The 19,596-nt window shown below is 32.9% G+C and overlaps 1 protein-coding gene across 3 annotated transcripts; it reads right to left on the reverse strand.

The window, feature by feature from the left end:
* Positions 1-308: 308 nt before the first annotated feature.
* Positions 309-9,585, reverse strand: LOC115953009 (phosphoribosylaminoimidazole carboxylase, chloroplastic-like). 3 transcript variants are annotated; one of them, XM_031070415.1, is made up of 16 exons: positions 9,237-9,585; positions 7,829-8,044; positions 7,581-7,692; positions 6,858-6,920; positions 6,598-6,736; positions 6,326-6,381; positions 5,001-5,074; positions 4,700-4,847; positions 4,335-4,508; positions 3,644-3,731; positions 3,416-3,532; positions 2,594-2,691; positions 2,366-2,483; positions 2,181-2,275; positions 1,171-1,277; positions 309-1,042 (listed from the first exon to the last, which is right to left on the reverse strand). In XM_031070415.1, the coding sequence occupies exons 1-16, from the start codon at positions 9,476-9,478 to the stop codon at positions 949-951; spliced, it is 1,941 nt and encodes a 646-aa protein (XP_030926275.1). In that variant the 5' UTR covers positions 9,479-9,585; the 3' UTR covers positions 309-948. The 3 variants fall into 3 exon arrangements, with proteins under 3 accessions (XP_030926275.1, XP_030926276.1, XP_030926277.1); XM_031070416.1 differs by having other exon boundaries at positions 348-1,042; positions 7,829-8,039; positions 9,237-9,326; XM_031070417.1 differs by lacking the exon at positions 9,237-9,585 and having other exon boundaries at positions 348-1,042; positions 7,581-7,696; positions 7,829-7,954.
* Positions 9,586-19,596: the final 10,011 nt, after the last annotated feature.

Genomic DNA, 19,596 nt, shown 5'->3' on the forward strand with positions numbered 1-19,596 from the left:
TATTGACATTTTGATCAGGCAAGGAGAATGAAATATCTCAATACTAGTTAATACTTAAAATCCAAATATCTTATATGCCCAAATATTAGTCTAAGTATACTAACCCAATTTTATAACCTTTTTTATTTTCTAAATTATTTTTCTGGTAGTAGCTGAAAGACCTGAAATCCATCGTTATAATTGATATAGGTTGGTGTAGACTGGTATTTTATTAGTACGTTTTAGAAGGGTATTACCGTATTAGTGCTAACATTGCAGAGTACAAGAAAATAATATGAACTTCCAGGATTAGAGGTAAATCCAAGAAATTTGAAGTGTAAGATTCTCCAGGCTTTTATCCAGAAGAATAACAAGAATAGACTATGATATATTCAAATCTATATTTAAATCCAATTAACATGTTGCTGTGCCACCATCCAAAGACAAGCTTAAGCCTACCAATAGATATCATAGATTTGAATTGAGCAGCTCGCTGACCTTCAATGGCAGAACAATTGCTTGAGACCAGTTAGAAAAATCGTTCATTGTAAACGTACAAGAACTCAGTGCTGTAATCAATCATTGATTACCATCTAAATATTAAGGTCAAAAGGACACCCTTATGCAACTAAAGGGATAAAAAGTTCTTTTGACTCATTCAACTCAACTGCTACAGTGGACCCTTATAGCAACTACAATGGATACAAGGCTTCTTCCCAGTCCCACAAACGCCCTCTGTTTTCTGTCCTTGATCTCTCAAAACTGAAGCAAAATTGCCAGTTCCATCCTCACCTGAACTTCTTTCTGTTAACACATTTTTGCATTCATCCTACATATATTGATCCTCTTTGGATATATTCTTTAGTTAATTCCAAATTTCGCTGTGGTAATGTGTTCTCCAAACTTGAACTTCCATAGTGTGTCAAACTCACAAAAATCATGCATATGGCAGGCAAAGCAGTTATGTACTTATGGATTCAAATAGGACTCCCAACCATCCTTTTCCAGCTTCTCTGCTTTTCTCAAGACATCATTTCTTGTGTCTTCTTGATACTGGCTCATTCTGCAAAGGATATCATTCCAGAATCAGCTCATGCAAGACTTGTGAACTAAAGTTCTTTTTTCTTTGGTTTCATAGCCAACACAAAGTTTTGCTTTACTTCCAGAGAGGGAAGAGAGAAAAAAACCCACCTTGCCATTAGGTCAGCATCACGAATCCCCATCATCCTTACTGCAAGCAAACCTGCATTGGTAGCATTGTTTATTGCAACTGTTGCAACTGGAACACCCCTTGGCATCTGCATAATCATCAAAGGAATAAATAAAAATTAGGACTTTGTGGTGATCAAATTTTCCTTGTAAACTCCCTGTGTACCAAGGAAACTGTTTCCTCTGCTGTGTTTCTTATTTCTCCTTTTTCAATAAAGCTTCTTAATTACTGATCAAATACCCAAAAAAAAAAAAAAAAAAAGTGCAAGTAGAAATCAAACATGAACTTGAGATAACGAATGAAGCACCATCTTTTCTGAGGCTCTAAAATTGGACAATGTTTTAAGGCAATGAAACTGATTGTGCAAATCTCAACATGATTAAGCAAGCGTCTACATACTTCCATTATTCAGATGTTTTTTTGTTTTTTGATAGGTGCCATTCAGATGTTAGATATTTAGCACCAATGATTTTTTTTGTTTTTTTGTTTGGGGGGGGGTTCCATAGAAATTCAGCATCTTTGATTTTTTTTATTTAGTGACATAGATATACAGAACCCATGATTTTTTTTTTTTTGCTCCAGGCACCTATTAATTAAATTACTTCAAAAATATATATTTTTTCTTCACCTCATAAACAAGGCTTAAAAATATTGCCTTCATCAACTTGCCTTAATTTCAGTAGTATTTTTGTGCCAAGGAAATATACGTGGTAATTGTAAATTACAATAAAAGAATAATAGTAATTCTCTGTGCCAGAAAACACATCCCAAAGAATTAAAATAGAATTTCTCTCAACAAATAAAGCAAACACATTAATTAATCAAGGATAAGCAACTATAAAAACCAGAAAAAGGGCATCCCTAGGACCCCAGGATTTCAGACATCCAATTTAAATGCCCTAGTTTTTTAGAACTAACATAGGATATTGGATCTTTACAACACTTACCCATTCCATAAATGTAATAATTTAGAAGTAAGAAAATAATATACCTGCACAATGGACAGGAGTGAATCAAGTCCATCCAATGCAGAAGCACGCACAGGGACGCCAATAACAGGCAAGGGAGTGAGTGCAGCTACCATACCTGCAAGTCACAACAAAGCTCAATTAATTCCAGTGAGACATTTAAAGCAACTTTGAAACAATATATGGAGCATAGTTCAAATAAACTAGCCTGGCAAGTGGGCTGCACCTCCAGCACCAGCAACGATAATCTGAATGCCTCTCTCCAGGGCAGATGAGGCATATGAAAACATCATTTCAGGGGTCCGGTGAGCTGAAACTATTTTCACCTGCATATTATAATTTGTTAAGGTAGAACTGGAATATACAAGAAAATAAAATTAAATGATCAATAACTCCCGAATTCCAAAATAGACCCTGTAGTTCACTAGAAGTCAACCTCATAAGGCACACCAAACATATTCAAAATCCTTGCAGCATCCTTCATAACAGGAAGATCTGAATCAGAACCCATAATGATCCCAACACGTGGTGTCACTGCATTCAGAATTGGAGCAACATAAACACAATTTAAGTGTAACAAACTTTCAAAATCAAAACTTAAGGCATGTAAACTTCAAACAAAAGGAAAACACTTGCAACCATCAACATAATAAGGGTATAGCTATATGAAAGATTGGTGATCCCCCCACCACACAAGAGAATAAAAATCATAAATGAAGAGTGAGGACTGGCAGAAGCAATATCTTGGTAAAAGGAGAATTAAATCAATTTTTAAAATGGAAATGATAAATTGTAATCTCCAAACGGTTTAGAATCTATGCCTCTTAAAAATAAAATCTTATGGTAATTTCCCTCCCTACACTGTCACTTTTCCATCCTAAGCCAAAGTAAGACTTTTTTTATGCAAAATATAATAACCCAAAGCTCATAGCCTGAAAATTTAAAGTAGCATTAGTGCTGATTATTCTGGAAACTACCCGACATAGTGTGTGTGTGTGGGTAGCATGTAGGAATATTTTTATGTAAGAAAATGTAAAATATTGAATAAATAAATTTAATTGAGGCAATCACTGACTTAAGGAAATATGCTCCAAAAAGATGCACCAAAGTCAAATTTAATTGATAGCATAGATGCAAACATCTCACCACACCTTCCAAAAACATTTGTGCCTCCTAGAGAAAACTTGCTTTTTGGTTAACCAGCATTGGCCATTGTGACATTCAGTAAATAAAAATGAGAAGTCCCTAGTGCAATTACCTGCAGCCTTACAATCAGAACCTTCTTCCTTCAGAATTGATTTTAATCGTTCTTCCACATCACCCATGGAAGGCCCAACAATTGTGACATGGCCCATCTTTCGCTGCTTTCGCATTTCTGCCAAGTCATTAAGGCAATGCGGGAAAATGTCAAGTATGAGGTAAAGATCAAGTAGTGTGTGTGTGTGCATGTGTGAGAGAGAGAGAGAAGAAAAAGAAATTCACATACCTGGCTTGTCATACCAATGAACAGTAGCCCCAGGAATACTCAATGCCCTTCTAATCAGTTGATGAGCTAAAATAAAACCAGGCTCACCCTGAAATTTAATAAATAAATAAATAAAAAAGAGAGATTTGAATCTTGGAGGAGGGGGTAGTGAAAGATAGTTATGCTGAACAGTAGCCCTAGGGATTCTCAATACCCTTCTAATCAGTTTATGAGCTAAAATAAAACCAAGCTCTCCCTGAAATTTAATAAATAAATAAATAAAAGAGAGAGACATTTTGACATGTGGGGGGAGGGGGTAGTGAAAGATAGTTATGCTGAATAAAGACATTTCAAACATTTTGTTGTACATTGATGTTCCAATTTACTTTTTTTACCAACATTAACAAGTTTTCCAAGATAAAATAATTTTAGAACTGAAAATCAGTTAATGAGAACCAGGACAGACGGAACGTTTGATTTGTATTAATTGTAATTTCTTAAAATTTCGTTATTCACAATGGTATACAAAGTCATCAAGCTCAAGCACAGACTTATACCTAATTCTAGCTGCAACTTTAACAAACTTCAAGCAGAATATTTTCAGTGAAAGTATGTTACAGAAATAGGTTCTGAAAGAAACAAATGACTTCAGCTTCATGCCATATTCATTTTATATATTAGATAGATAAAAAAATAAAAAGAAGTTCTTCACCTCATCTTCACCCAGTATATTGTACATGACAGCAGCAGGAGTTTTCATTGATGGCTCACCAAGTGGAAGACCAACAACAGCCCGCAAATGTTGTTCAAATTGTGAGGTGTAGCAAGACTCAATTGTGTGATGACCACTATTATGGGGTCTAGGAGCCACTTCATTTAGAAGAATCTGTTAAGAGTTCAGGACATAAATTCATTAGCCAAAAGAAGATAATGCTGAAACAAAATTAGGAAAAAATATGGAGGATAACAAAAAAGGAAGCAATTCTAGCATCAAGAGGTATTAAAAAAAAGATATATATATGTGTGTGTGTGTGTGTGCGCATTTAACAGTCTCAAAGAAAGAAGCAAAAACACAACCTGACCATCCCCAGTCAAAAACAATTCAACTGCAAACACACCAGCACCTTCTAATGAACTAACAGCTTTGTAGGCAACATCAGTAGCATGTTTCCTAATATCCCATGACACATTAGCTGGTGCCCTGACTATGTGACAAATGTTTTCCCTACAAGAGATCAAAGAACCTTAATGAGAAGTATAGGGATGTAAAGTTAACATCTAAATACTAAAGGTGAATGCTTCTCACATAATTCTGCATCATTTAAGATTAAACCATGAAGGGAAAATAGACAATGTAAACACTGAATCTACATCTTACTTGTGAATGGTTTCAACAACAGGATAGCACAAAATAGAATTGTCTCTTCCTCTTGCAACAATGACAGCCAGCTCCTGAAGTTATTCCCAAAAAAGAAGTAAATAATATCTATAATCTATAAGATTCTATCTTTCACACTATTAAGAAATACCATACTGCTTCAGCCAAAAAAAAAAAAAACAATATTGATCAAATGAAAGCATAATTCAAATGAGGTCTAAATTTCTGGATTTAAAAGCTGTTTTCATCATGTTAAACGCAGCCACAAAGTTAAAAAACTATCCTAAAACACTAATGACAAAAGCTGCAGCAATAAAATATGATTGGAATGTAAACAATTTAGACAGTTTTCTAGACCTACATATTTTCAAAATGCATCAATGTATGCATGTTCAGAAGTCAAAGTGGAGAGGAGTTGTAAGCTAAACAAACTAATTAAAATTTATGCATTAAAGTAAAAGAATATTACTTTAATACAGTTCTTCAGAAAACAGTTTTGGCTGCCATATATCAGTATTATACACAGTTTTTAGAAGAACAAGATTAACAAATTGTGTTTTTTATGCAATTTGCAATACAGAACCAACTAACAAACTTCTTTTCAATTTCACGAGTATCTATGTTTCATTTCTGAAGTTCTAGCAACTAGTTGGTTGATGTGAGAACACACCTTACACTACCTAAAAGGAAAAAATGAAGTTAACTACTTCAAGGACAAAGTTTCTCTACAACCTAAATTGGAGGAACTCCATCCAAACTACTATGTGTCAACACCAGAGAGTGACAAGTGTCCTGGTCCTAAAGCTGAGATTCAATAAATAACCCTCTTAACCCCAGAAGTTAGACTACTTTTTTCTCTCTTTCTACAGAGCAGTCAGACCTAGGTTAACAGCGTTATTTTTGAAGTTGAGCTTCAGCTGGACCGGGAGACTAGTCACTCTCTAGTGTTGACACGTAGTAGTTTGAAGGGAGTTCCTCCAATTTAGGTTGTAGAGAAACTTTATGCTTACTTTAAATAATACAAATGATCATATGAATATCAAAGAAACAGTTGTCAAATCATAATGGTGAAAATTTAGGAGCATACATAGGATGATCAAATCTAATTATGAATACATGCTGGCATATTATACAAGTGAACCAAACAAGTTAAATTGTAGTTAGAGGCACTCCAAAGAATTCTTACTAATATATGTTGCAAATTTAATCATATGTCCAAGATTAAAATATGCATGTCATATTGCAGGATAAAGAAAAACATAGAGTCAAGAATAAATGCAGATTGAAAAACTAAAAAATAAACTAAATAGTATATCCTCATTAACCTTTACAAAGGGTGCCCACTTTTCAACATATAAACCACGATCAAATCCTCCAAGAGCTGCAAAAATTCGCAATTGAAAGTTAAAAAGAAATGTAAGCTTCCACTTATATTAATTAAAAGAACAAAGACCAATTAGGTGCATGTGTAACATACCAATCCAAAAAAGAAAAAAGATAATTGGAGCATTACATGGTTAATAACACAATTCAAATACCAAACATAAGAAATACCAACATTAATAGCACTTAAATCTTTAATAACTAAACATGTTACCAGCTACAGCGGAAGAGAGCTCCTCCTCATTGTGAGCAACAGCATTTCCACGCCCATCATAAGCTAACCTTTTGCTCTTAATCATAAGAGGATAGCCAAATAGTTCACCTGCTCTCTTGGCACCTTCAAGATCATCTATCTGTGGTAGCCATGTTTCATGATCAAAAAATTTTAATTTCTCTCATATTGGATATGTGAAAATAAAAGGTAAATAACATTAGCTAAATCCTTCAGTTAGATATTAATAAAAAGTGGTAAACCTGCATGAACTCAGGAAGTGGAATGGCATGCTGAGAAAAATGAACCTTTTGAAGATATTTGTCCTGTAAAAATCAAAACATGAATCATGGAACTAAAAGTCATATTTTATTGCAACAAATATATGAATTAATATGTACAATTACTTATTCATTTTAATAACTCTGCCTTTGTCTATTCTTAGTGTCATGTAAGTTCACAGTCAATCTCAAGCCTGCGGGAAAAGGATGGAGAGTTGTGGTAGGTTGACAACTTGCGTAAAATTTAGTCACTCTATCATTACGAATGAATTTATTCATTTAAGTATAACAAGAGGGAGGAAATAAATTCTAACAGATAACTAACTAATCTTAGAAATAGGTTGAAAAGGGATTACTTACAAGCTTAGTCTAACTACAAAGAAACAGTCAAAAGTAGCTCTAAAATGCCAGTTCCTTTGTGTCCTTGTGTTATGATGACAATAGGGGAATAAAGTAACCCCAGACATTTCTACACTTCCTATAACAGAAAAGTACTTGAATGAAAACCTAAGATTAAGGGAAGGTGGGCATCTAAAGTAGCACCAAAATCCTCAAGGATCCACTTTTGTGATTTTATAAAACAGAATGCATTTCCTCAAAAGGAAAAAAACTTATGCATAAGGAAATGATTTCATTCAACTTATTTTCTCATATTTTGCAAGAAAGCAGTCAATAACCAATTGGTAAAGTTAAAGAAAAGCATACCTGAATAATTCGGATAGTTGAGGCTTTAGGCTGGCAATCCACTCCTTGTTGCTCAAGCATCTCCATGGTTGCAACATCAACATGCTCAATTTCTACAGTCAATACATCACATCTATCTACCAAGAACATAGACATATTATTACCAAATTATAACAAAAGAATACATTTACAAAAACTATTGACTATTAAAAAAACAAAACAAAACAAAACAAAACAAAAAATGCCATCAATCTCATAAAAATTAGAACCTTTTCGCAAATTCCTGAACCATAGCACTATCATCAAAGCTTCCAACCATATGATGATAAGAAAGTGCACTTGCAGGGCAGTTCTCAAGCGGATCCAAAACCATTACTTTAATAGCCATTTGAGAAGCTGCTTGACATAGCATACGACCCAGTTGCCCTCCTCCCAAAACACCAACAATCACCTCAGATAGTCCATGTACAGGCACATCATCTTTGCTACAAGAACAAGCATTATGGTGGAAGGTTCCATGTTAGATAAATTTTTAACTCCAAATTAATATCCAATTAGTAATATTAACAAGTTCTTTCATGCAAGTCCAAGCAGCAGCCAAGCAATCATGTAAGAAAGACATCATACTTTTTTTTGGATGGACAAAATTTTTATTAACAAGGGAACATAGTACAACAAGCACACATCTAACCAAACAACCAACACAAATCAACCCACAAGAAACTATCTGAAACAACAACCAAAATCACTGTCACATCCTACTGATCAGAAGGCTTAATAATTACAATGAGGAAATACCCATATACAACATGTAGCCCTGAGAAGGATTAAGTTGCGGTAGCACCATTTGGCTTCCACCCTAGCTTGAACTACCCACTTGATATCGCACCCAATGGTCTCCTCTGTTCTAACAGAGTACCACAATGAATAAGAGAATTCCTTTTGGTGCCAAATATGATAAACAGAGGCCCAGAAAAGCTAATTTACAAACCACAGCTTTCGTACTCCTTCCTTTTAGGTTCTTCCCACCCCAATCAACAATGTCATCCCAATAAACCCTAGGATTTTTCACAAGGAAGCAGTGCATGAGCTCCTTCCAAAAGACTAGTGGTTCTCACTTTCCCCACCACTTCTGCATATAAGACACAAGCTGAATCCCCTTTTATGACCCACTGCAGTATCCTATCTCGAATTGCCAGCCTATTCTAATGGTTATTCTAATAGTTAACTTCCACCAACTGACTTCACAAACCTTAAATCCAATAGCATCCCAGGAAGCCAAAATTCTTAATTTTGCATTGTTCATGATTTATTATTTTAAAAATCAGATACTATAAACAACAAAACATGTAACATAAGACCCATATCTTAAAGTCTAAACACAATAATAATAATAATAATAATAATAATAATAATAATAATAATAATAATAATAAATAAAACACACACATTATAAGAAAATCGTGCAGTGTGTCTCTTTGTGTACGTAAATGCATTATACATATTACTAAGTCAACGTTTGCCTACTTCAAAATAGCCAAATAAAAATTACCCATCTCTATTTTTCCGCCACATCCAAACTCAGAAATCAATTTAGAAAAAAAAAAAAATCCCAAGAGTTTCGGAAACAGAAACAACTGAATAAGAATTGCAAGCTACTATTACTATTTGACTTACCTAGGTGAGGTCTCGTGAGTGACACGTGAGGCCTGAGAAGCGAAGACTGGAGTTGTGTGCTTTAAAGAAGAAGAAGAGAGAAGAGGGTTTTGTTTGGTGGAGTGGTTCATGGAGAAGAAGAAGCTGAGTGTGGTCGGCGGTGGTGGTGGTGGTGTTATTCGTGGAGCCAAACAGGGATTAAAGCTGGAGATAGTATCTGTATTTGTGGCTGCGCCGTTGATAGTTAAGCTTTGGTGTAGCATTTCTACTAGCGCGGATGGGAATTTGGATTCACAGTGATACTCTCCCTTTCACAAGCGGCGGCGCTCTTATAGGTAGCTTGGCTTAAACAAAATAATCCACACACACACACACACACACACACACACACACACACACACACATATATATATATATATATATATATAATTGAAGCTTTCAGCCTGCCACAATTTTCAACGTTATGATTATTTTCTTTTTATTTTTATTTTAAATTTTATATCTTATATATTTATTATTCCTCTTTAACATGTAAATATGTTATTAAGTATTACAATAGTATAATTGAAATAAAACTCTATTAAATATATATTTAAAGAGTTTCAAAATTCTATTTTAACTAAAATTCTATAACAAAAATAATATATCCAAGTAAAACAATGTGGAAAAGTGGATCCAGTTATGTTTGAAGTGAAGTTCCTCTCAAAGGGTCCCAAAAAGCAATCCTAATTTATTCTTCTGGTTAATTGGCATGATCCAGTTTCTGACGTAAAAGTATATAGTACAAGAGAGTAAATCTTTTATACGCATGCGCATGTCCCATATGTCAAAATAGAAATTGAAAGTAAAATACCTCATCAGTATATATATATACTTTAGCAATACATTTCAATGTTTCACTATAAATTTTTTTTTTTTTTTAAGAATGCACTATAAACTTTTCAGTTTGAGTTTTACAGCAATACGTTTTAGTTAGTGTTTTACTTCATTTACTTTTTTTTTAACAGTTTTTAACTTTATCTCTCTCTCTCTCTCTCTCTCTCTATATATATAACAGAAATCTCTGAAACTCTCACAATTATTATTTTTGTTCAGTCCAAACTTAACAAAGAGTGAAACTCTATTTCTCTAACAAGTCTAACTTTTTTTTTTTTTGAGAAACTCTAACAAATCTAACTTAAACTCAAACTCATCCTTATCATTTTTTTAAAAAACAAAATTATTTTTGTTTAATCCAAACTTAACAAGTAGTGCTATTTTTCTAACAAGTCCAAGTTAAACTCAAATTTAAACTCAAATGTTGTTAATTTATAAATTTTCCCAATACTAATTGAAATCTTAAACGTGAAGTTCAACAGTTGTTAGAAAGATTGAGTCTATCTAAATCCCCAAACTTATCATATTCTACATGGCATATATATAGACCAGCAAGTGTCTCTCAACCTCACACGCTCAAAGGAAGGAGAAAAAACAATAGCAGAACATAGAATTGGGTATATCACTATATTGGGGTCGTGACACCAAGCAGTAAGGGTAGTTCAAGCAAAAGAATAATGGTGAATAAATCATGAACACTATAAAAGTTGAGTAGAGGTATGAACTCTTCTTATGTTATTTTCTTCTCTTTTACTCCTTTACTTTATTAAAAAATATTATTTTATGATTTTTCATGTATTTTAAAAAAAATAATTTTCATATATGAACTACCAGACTCTCTTTACCCTTTTTTTACAAGATAAAAAAGTTTGCAATAATTGAAATTATTCATTTGAATATAACTCATATTTCTCTTATATTTCTCTATTGTTTAGTCATATATATTTTGTTTTATTTCAATAATTCATAAGCTGATTCTTTAATATTTTTTAGTCTTTCAGAAGTTTTAATATCTGATTTTTTGAGTTTTTTTTTTTTTACATTATCTGAAATTGTAACACAAATTGAAGTCATACTTGTAGTTTCTTAATCAATTTTAAATTTTGTAAAATTATTTTAGTCTACCTCACAAATAGGTAAGTTTCCGTGTATAGCACGGGTTAGCGACGAGTACAAATATAAAAATAAAGCTTTGCTTAAACATGTTTTTTTTGTCTATTTTATTTTCTATTTTAGTATAAGAGTTTATATTTTCTATTTTACATACTATAACTTTTCAAAAAAAATTACGTTAAATTATGTATTTTACACTATATTTCATTAAAATATCAAATTTTCTTGATTTTTTTAATTGGCAATTTATAATTTACCATATGTGGTTCGACTGAAATTTAAGTTGCTCACATGTAATTTAAAATTTGAAACTTTACCCACCTAAGGTTTAACCAAAATTTAAGTTGTTTACCTGTGATTTGAAATTCCATGATACAAGTGTTCTGATGGATAGTTTTTGATCTTATTTAATCTTGTATTTTTATGTTTTTTGTGTTTTTTATGAGAGAGATATAAAAATTGAGCAAAATAACGTATTTAGTTTTGTTTTTAACATATGTGAGTTATAGAAATCTAACTGAACTAACCTTAGGTGGGTAAAATGTCAAATTTCAAACCACATATAGGCAAAATAAATTTTGATTAAACCACAAGTAGGTAAATTGTAATTTACCATTTTTCAATTGTTTCTCTTTATTTACACATAATAACCATTATCCACTCTCTTTCTTCATCCTCGAGATATGTAAAAAAAGAAAAAACAACTAAATGCAAAATAGTGTCAATGTAAATTTACACGGTTACTGTAGCAAATTTGTAAATTTACACAATTATACATAGACTAATGTAGGTAATTTTTAAACAAAACTATATAAATTCTACACTTTTTTTTTCCATTGGACATTAACGGATGTGAATGCTCAGAGGATTCACATCAAGGTTCTAATAAATCAAACTTTTAGTAATTCAAAAAAAAATTTATCTATTTTAACACCTTAAAAAACTTGACTTTTGGCACCATTGATGTAGTGGATTTTTTAGGATTTTAGGTGCTAAAATAGCATTATGTGAATGCTCTAAATTCTACCTAAGTGTCTCACAGTTCCCAGCAATAAAGTTGTTCATTATTAATACTATATTTCTCTCAATGTAATAAATTTTACGCTCTACTACCTTTTTTTTTTTTTTTAAATTATCTTTCACCTATTATTATTTTTGCATCTCTCTCTCTCTCAATTATACCTACCTAGACTTTTTCTTTTTTCTTTTTCAATGTGAGACAGAAATACCTAGACATGATTTAATATTTGTAGTTATCTCAAAAAAATTATATGAAAAATGTTTCAGTATTTTTGTTACGTTTTTTTTTTAATATAAAAAAATAGACATATTATACTCGTACTATACACGTATTGTTCTTTTTCTGTTTCCGTATATTTCTGCTGAATTTTTGAAACGTACTTTTTATGAAAGATGCCAAGTTATACCCGTTCATATAATTACCGTATCTTATACATACCGTATATTACTAACTATTCCAACTGTTAAAAATTCAAAAATACAACCACATGCAAAGTGGAAAATTATAAATAAAAAAATTGTTATTTTTTTCCAAAATTACCATTAATTTAATTAATTTAAATATAAGAAATGACGTTAAAACTGTAAATAGATAAAAAAAAATTAAAAAATTAAAAACAAGAAACTTATCGGGTGAAGTTGATGTCTTGATGAGACCAGACGTGATGTTGGTAGGAAGGGCATTAAAAAAAAGGTTTTAAATTTATATTAGGTTAATGATGTCTTTACACAATATTTTCATAGTATCTATATGTTATTAATAACAGGATTTTATCACACATCTTTGGTGCAATGGTTACTCCACAAGCTCAGACAAGGGTCGAGATTCAAGTTTTCAGGAGGAAATTTTACACATATATACACTTAGATTAAAATATAGTAGAATTTCTATTTTATATCAAAAAATAAATAAATAAATAACAAGATTCCATGTTTAGGTTTTATCATTTTGCATACTAAAATATCCTTACACAAATTCTTAAACCTTCTAAAATACCTCTATCTTTTAGTTGAAAATTTTTAAATTTAAAAACATAAACGGGTTAAAAGAGTAATTTACTTTTTTTAAAAGAGTTCCTAAGTTTTAGGGTTTCAAACTTTTATCAAAATCCTAAAAATTAGGACATTATCTCTATCTCACTTTTAAATATTAGTTCACTAAACCTAAAATAAAAAATAAAAAAGAGCCTTATAGCACGCGCAAAGTGCTTGTAATGAGTCTAGTTTTTACAATAAATTTTTGTACTAACTGTTAGTATTTAAGGTTGTATTTGTTTTGGGTGAAAATCATTTCCGGAAATGCTTTTCCGTAAATGCAGGTGTTTGGTTGCGCACGGAAAATGCATTTTCTGGAAATGCTTTTCAGTTGTCCTGTGTTGGGATGTAAAATGATTTTCGTTTTTATTTTACCTTCAAATATCATTTTCTGAAAAACAGAAAGAGAGCTGAGTGAGAGGGAGATCGCGCCCACATGCACAGAGAGAGAAAGAGAGAGAGAGAGAGAGGAAGAAGAGGCCGAACCCAAAAACCGACTCCGACGAACCCAGAAAACCCAAGACCAAGCTCGTTCGTCAAGCCATGCCCAAACCCATTCGTCAAACCCAGAAAACCCATTCGATCGCACTATCTCATACCCTCATCGCGCCGATTGCACCATCGGTGAGATCGTCACACCCCCACACCGATCCACCCAAAACCGATCGTTCTCATCGCACCCCAAAACCGATCGTCCTTAACCCAGATTCGTCGTCCCCGATCGCGATCTCGCCTTCACACCGATCGCGATCGTAGCACCGCGCCGATCGCGATCGTAGCACAGCACCACGCGATCTCGCCTTCGCCTCCGCCGCACGATCTCGCCTCTCGTCGAACCCAATCGCCTCTCTCTCTTCCTTCTTCTCTCAATTTGACCGAATTATGAATTTTTTTTTTCTGGGTTTTATTTGTGTTTCTGGATTGAGGGATGAAATTATATATTTGTTTGGCAGCTGAGAAAATGTGAGCAACAAGTAGAAAATGTGTTTTCTATGGTATTTTCAACAACACAACCAAACATCAGAAAATATTTTTCACAGCATTTTCTGAAATGCAACCAAACACTTAAAAATATTTTCCTTTCCTGAAAATAGCATTTTCGGAAAATAAGTATTTTTCGGAAAATATTTTACATGAAACAAACACAGCCTAAAGTAACGTTTCTTTTTCGATAAATTCACCATAAATCTTAGGTGGAAAAATATTTATTTGCAAAATAAATTTCTATATTTATTTTAACTATATTTTAGTCAAATTTTTAGTTTTTACTAATTTAATTAATTTATTTATATTTTAAATCATTATTAAATTTAATTAATTATGATATCATCACGATTCAATCTCGTTCTAACCTTAAAAACCTTGAACCTTTATTGTACGATTTTTTGAATGGTCTAGATTTCATAACCATCTCAAAACCGTAAATCAACAAAAATTTAAAACAAAAAAGTGAAAGCCGGTAAAAACTCTCTACTAAATAATAGATAAATACAAAGTTCCTACCCAAGATTTGTCACAAAAATCCTATATATATATATATATATATCTATCACCAAAAAAAAAAAAAAAAAAATCTACCGCACCGTCTTCTAAAAAATAAAAATACCTCACCTTCTATCAAAATAAAACAACCACAGCACGTTTTCTATTAAAAACAAAACCTATCCCAATTCCCAAATTCTATCCAAAAAAAAACCACACCACGTTTCCTATTTTTTCAAGTTCTATTAAAAAAAAAAAAAAACTACCCATGTCACATCATCAAAAAAAAAAAAAAAAAAGACTCATTCAAAAACCAATTGCAACTTCCTTAAAAATAAAATCATCTTCCATTTGTTCTTCTTTTCCCCTTTCAAACGTGTGGTAACTCAAATTGCAAATTCACAATATTCCTTCAGTTTCTTTTTGTTCTTTCATCCTATTTATAATGGACACTATTTTCTTCCACATTCTTTGTTTCATATACTTAATTCTTCTCAATGGTCAAGAGTTTTCTATCAAAATTGGTAAGCTTTTGAACAAAATTTATATTCTACTTTTCTCAACTACATATATTGTGAATAAAGATAACTCTATGACCTTTGTAGAAAATTTAGTTATGAATGTAAATTTATGAGGCCAAACCTTAAAAATATATATATATATATATTAAAAAAAAAGACTCATTCTATGAGCCAAACGCATATGATGAGGTTAGTATATATAGAAAAAATTACAGTAACGTATCTCTCTACTCACTATTCATTAAAAAAATAAAAATAAAAAAGCATGCAGCAAAAAAAAAAGTGGTGTAACCACGATTGGAAAAAAATGATGCTTCCACTAAAATGAAGATTAGTTTACCATGGTTGGCTCCTAAATCATAATGAGTTTTGGTAGGGTTTTTTTTTTTTTTTAAAAAAAAAAAACCTTTTTCTTTTCACTTCTTTAATTGTTTTATTAGTTTCATGCAGTATTAATGTAGGGAGATGACACATAAAACCCAAATAAGCATTGGACCTCAGATTAGAACGGCCCATAACGAGTCTTTCTGAGATATGAAGCCTCCTAACAAGGGAACATATCCCGAAGTAAGGACCAAAGGTGAACAGGAAATGATTGGAGACCTCCCCAAGGTCTTTAACCTTGGAACTCAACCTAATAGGATCCATTACTTTGGATCCGGACATGAATAAACCACTAAAGTCATCCGAGGTGAAAACTTATTGACTATACTGCCCACGCCAGTCCATGATTTTGAGCTACCAAAAATTATTTCCGAGGTATGTGTGAATATCCGAGGATGCTTTTCGGATCTTCTTGATAAATCCACAATAACCCACTTGACACAGTTGTATTTAATGCAACAAATAACTGATCAGAATAAGACAAGAAGCCCTAAAATATTTTGTTCATCATAACCTTGAGAAAAGAAGAGCCTCATGGGATAGAAGGCTATCCAACTACATCAGGACAACACCTACTATAGCAGATGATGGAGAAGAAAATGAAGCGAACCAAGCAAAGGATAAGGATAAAAATAAAATAAAAGTTAAAAATTAAAAATAGGAGAAGAAGGGAGAGTATAAAAGGAAGGAAACAGACAAATAAGAGAGCAGTTTTTTTTTTTTTTTTAAAGATTTTCCAAGAGCAAGAAGAAAAGAAAGAGAGGAGTGAAACACACAATGAGGAATGTAACAATAAAATTATATGAATAAAGTCCTTGACACTATTTTTAGAGCAAAGAGTTATTTAGTTTTTATTCAAACTTCCCATTGCGGATTGTATTGAACCCAAAATAGAAATTAATTGTGATTATAAGCAAGCAATTAAGCTTGAGTTAATTTCTTGCTTCCACAATTAGTATTTGCCAAATTTGATGATTTTATAGCTAGTGGATGATTTTGTTGAAAGAGGGCTCTCACAACTTGCACCATCAACAATAATGAAAAAAAAAAGTGAAAAGATACTCCGCAATATCTAGAAATGAAAAATGAAAAATTATTAGGTACTTCCGGAGTACCATAAATTTGTAGTCCCTCCTCTCACATAAATAGTGGGTCTCACCATAAATTTAATTAGTGGGACCCACAATAATGTGAGAGGAGGGAGTACGCATTTATGATATTCCAGGAGTATACAATAATTTCTCATGAAAAATATAGTAGCAGCCTGTAAATGGGAAACAAGTGATGGATCAATGCACATTAATAGTGTGAACTTTGTTTGTAAATGTAACTTTAGCAAACATATAGCCAATATTAAAAACTTTAGTTTTGGACTCTTGAAAGGTTGAGGTCACTAAAATTTGTAAGCTTTAAAAGCAAGTCCAATTCCAATGTGCCACTAAGGTTATTTCCAACTAGACTCAAGATTCAAGATTTGCATGCTTAGTAATTGACAGTGGAATAGGATCATACAATTTATTGTCCCCTTGGGCCATGGCTCAAGAAAAATAGTTGGACAAGGTTTATAAGCCAAGGTGACTATATGAATTGGTATATGGTAAGTGCAAATCTGTGTGTTTTGTTTGATTTTCTAGCCACACTCTTCAGCTACACTCCACTCAGTCCACAACCTTCATCCCTAAACCCTAACCTTCTTCATCTCTCTTTGAAAGCTAAGCTAAGCTAGGTAGCAATGTCAGACAATAAGAAGAGATGGGGATTTTCACCCAATGAGATTCTTACCCATGCATATTTTCCATTGCCTACCTATCAAATCCATCATTGTCTGTACCTCTGTCTTAAAAACACGGAAATCCCTAATCAAAAACCCAACTTTCATTTCAACCCATCTTCGCCATTCCCACAAAAACCTCCTCCTCTTCAGGCTTCCCATACAACCATTTGAAATGTTTGGTACCATACCCACAGGTGACAGAGAAGTGTATACATTGCATGATGATGATGATAATGATTTCACTGAAGAACAACACACAAGGTTAGATTTCCCTTTCCACGGTCCAGACCTTGAGTCTTATTGCCCAGTATTCCGTTTGGTCGGTACTTGTGATGGTCTGCTCTGCCTTTCTGATGATTTATTCACATACACTGACATATTTTATCTGTGGAACCCTTGTGTTAGAAAGATTCTCCAACTTCCTTATCCTAATGTCACCTTCGAGACACATAGTGGGTTCGACGCGTCTCTTGGTCTTGGTATCTTAGCCTTCAGAGAATGTTGATGGATGATACGAACTTTTACTCATAGTAGTTTTTTGTGGTTTGTTTGGTGGGCTTTGGCTTTACTTTCAAATATTTGTTTTGGTTGTAAAATATAGTTGATGTCATATTGTATTTGTATTCTTTGTCTTACCATGAATTGTTTGATATCTCTACTTTCATATTTTCTTTTGAAACACTGTGTAGTCTCTTTACAATTGCCTTTTTTTCTCTATTTTTCTTTAAGAATCAATTTCCCCTTGTTAAATAGTAAAACATCCTCTTATTATATAATTGCTGGCATTGGATTATACTTTAGATCATTTACCTTGGTCCCCCATCCCCCTTAGTGTGCATGTTCATGTGGTAAAGGCTTGGAGTGCTTCTTAATATGTAAATTACAATTGTAAGGACTAAATTTGTAACGATCCCAAACGAGTATTGTACGTCAAAGGCCCAAACAATAGAATTTGTAGAGCGTGGGTGTTCAAGAACTAGATTAACTTTTTAAAAGAAAAACGATTCAACCTCACGTTTATAGATGGATTAGAACCGATATCACAATGGGTCTCTCTTTGAAACAAGTAAAGTTCTAAGGTTTCTCAGTCTTTTTCCTGAGTATTCTTTTTGTCCTTTTTTATTGTTCCGCCCCCTTCTCTGCATGCTATTCTTTCATGTTATATACTGCCCCCTTCGTACTATCTTCACCACACACGTGTAGGTTGGGTTCAGGAGATCTCTTTTTGTCCCATCTAACACTTTCTGGAACCTCCTATTAGTAGCTGTAAGGCTGCTTCATCACTGTTCAGGCATCACTTTCGCATTAATGCGGCCAGAGAGTTGGTTGAGAGGCAATTAATGCAGAGGCCGCTATTGTTATAGATATTTGTTTGCCTTCTCTTTCTTACCCTTGGTCCCCTATCCCACCTTTAGTGGTGACGTAGCTCCAAAGTACGTTTGTAACAAGATGACGTTTTAATCGTCCCCGGACTTATACTGCCAAGAAGGATTTTGTCCTCGGACGAATATTGAACTTACCTTTCGTGACATCCACTCTATCTTTTGTTTGGTTACCCTTACAATTTGACATGGGCCTCCTCGGACAAATTTGCATTCTCAGATGGGCCACAGGCCCAATTAACTTGACCTTAATAGTTTTGGTGACTGACCGGCCCCCACAACAATAAACTGCAATTATTGATGTAGGTTTTTTCTAAATTATCCACACAAAAAAAAAAAAAAAATGTAGGTTTTTCCTATATGGTTACTACACTAATTAGTGTTACTTTATCTACTTTTAGTGATTATTTAGTAATGCACTTATAGTTCTTAATTTCTTGCAGGACTTTGTGCAATCTTGGTCAATGATGAGTTGTGAATAAGTAATAGACTTTAACTTAGCAAAAGAAAATATTCACCAAAGCTTTTTGATAGTGTCTAACTTCTTAGTAAGGAATTAGTTTATTATGTCAAAATGGATTGCAGTTGTTTATGTTAAACTCCGTTTATGGCTTCATCATTGTTATGTTCATATTTTTGGACAATTTGCAATATGGTTTCAGAGTGTTTACATAAATTATTAAGCACCTTTTGTCTACAATACTTGTATTGTAATGAAGATGCTTACTTGTGTATTTTGGGGACAAAGGATATTCTACCCAATTGTGTTAAATTTCTCCTTAGTCATTCAATTA

This window comes from Quercus lobata, chromosome 7 (assembly GCF_001633185.2).
Source record: "Quercus lobata isolate SW786 chromosome 7, ValleyOak3.0 Primary Assembly, whole genome shotgun sequence".
NCBI classification, from domain to species: Eukaryota; Viridiplantae; Streptophyta; class Magnoliopsida; order Fagales; family Fagaceae; genus Quercus; species Quercus lobata.

Bases quoted from the DNA above. Each gene is read 5' to 3' on its own strand.
- LOC115953009 (XM_031070415.1), bottom strand. From the start codon at position 9,478: ATGCTACACCAAAGCTTAACTATCAACGGCGCAGCCACAAATACAGAT. The intron at 5,075-6,325 runs GTTAATGAGGAT...GAATAACTTCAG, and splicing joins AGTGGGCACCCTTTGTAAAG to GAGCTGGCTGTCATTGTTGC. The intron at 1,278-2,180 runs GTATATTATTTT...ATGATTATGCAG, and splicing joins CACTCCTGTCCATTGTGCAG to ATGCCAAGGGGTGTTCCAGT.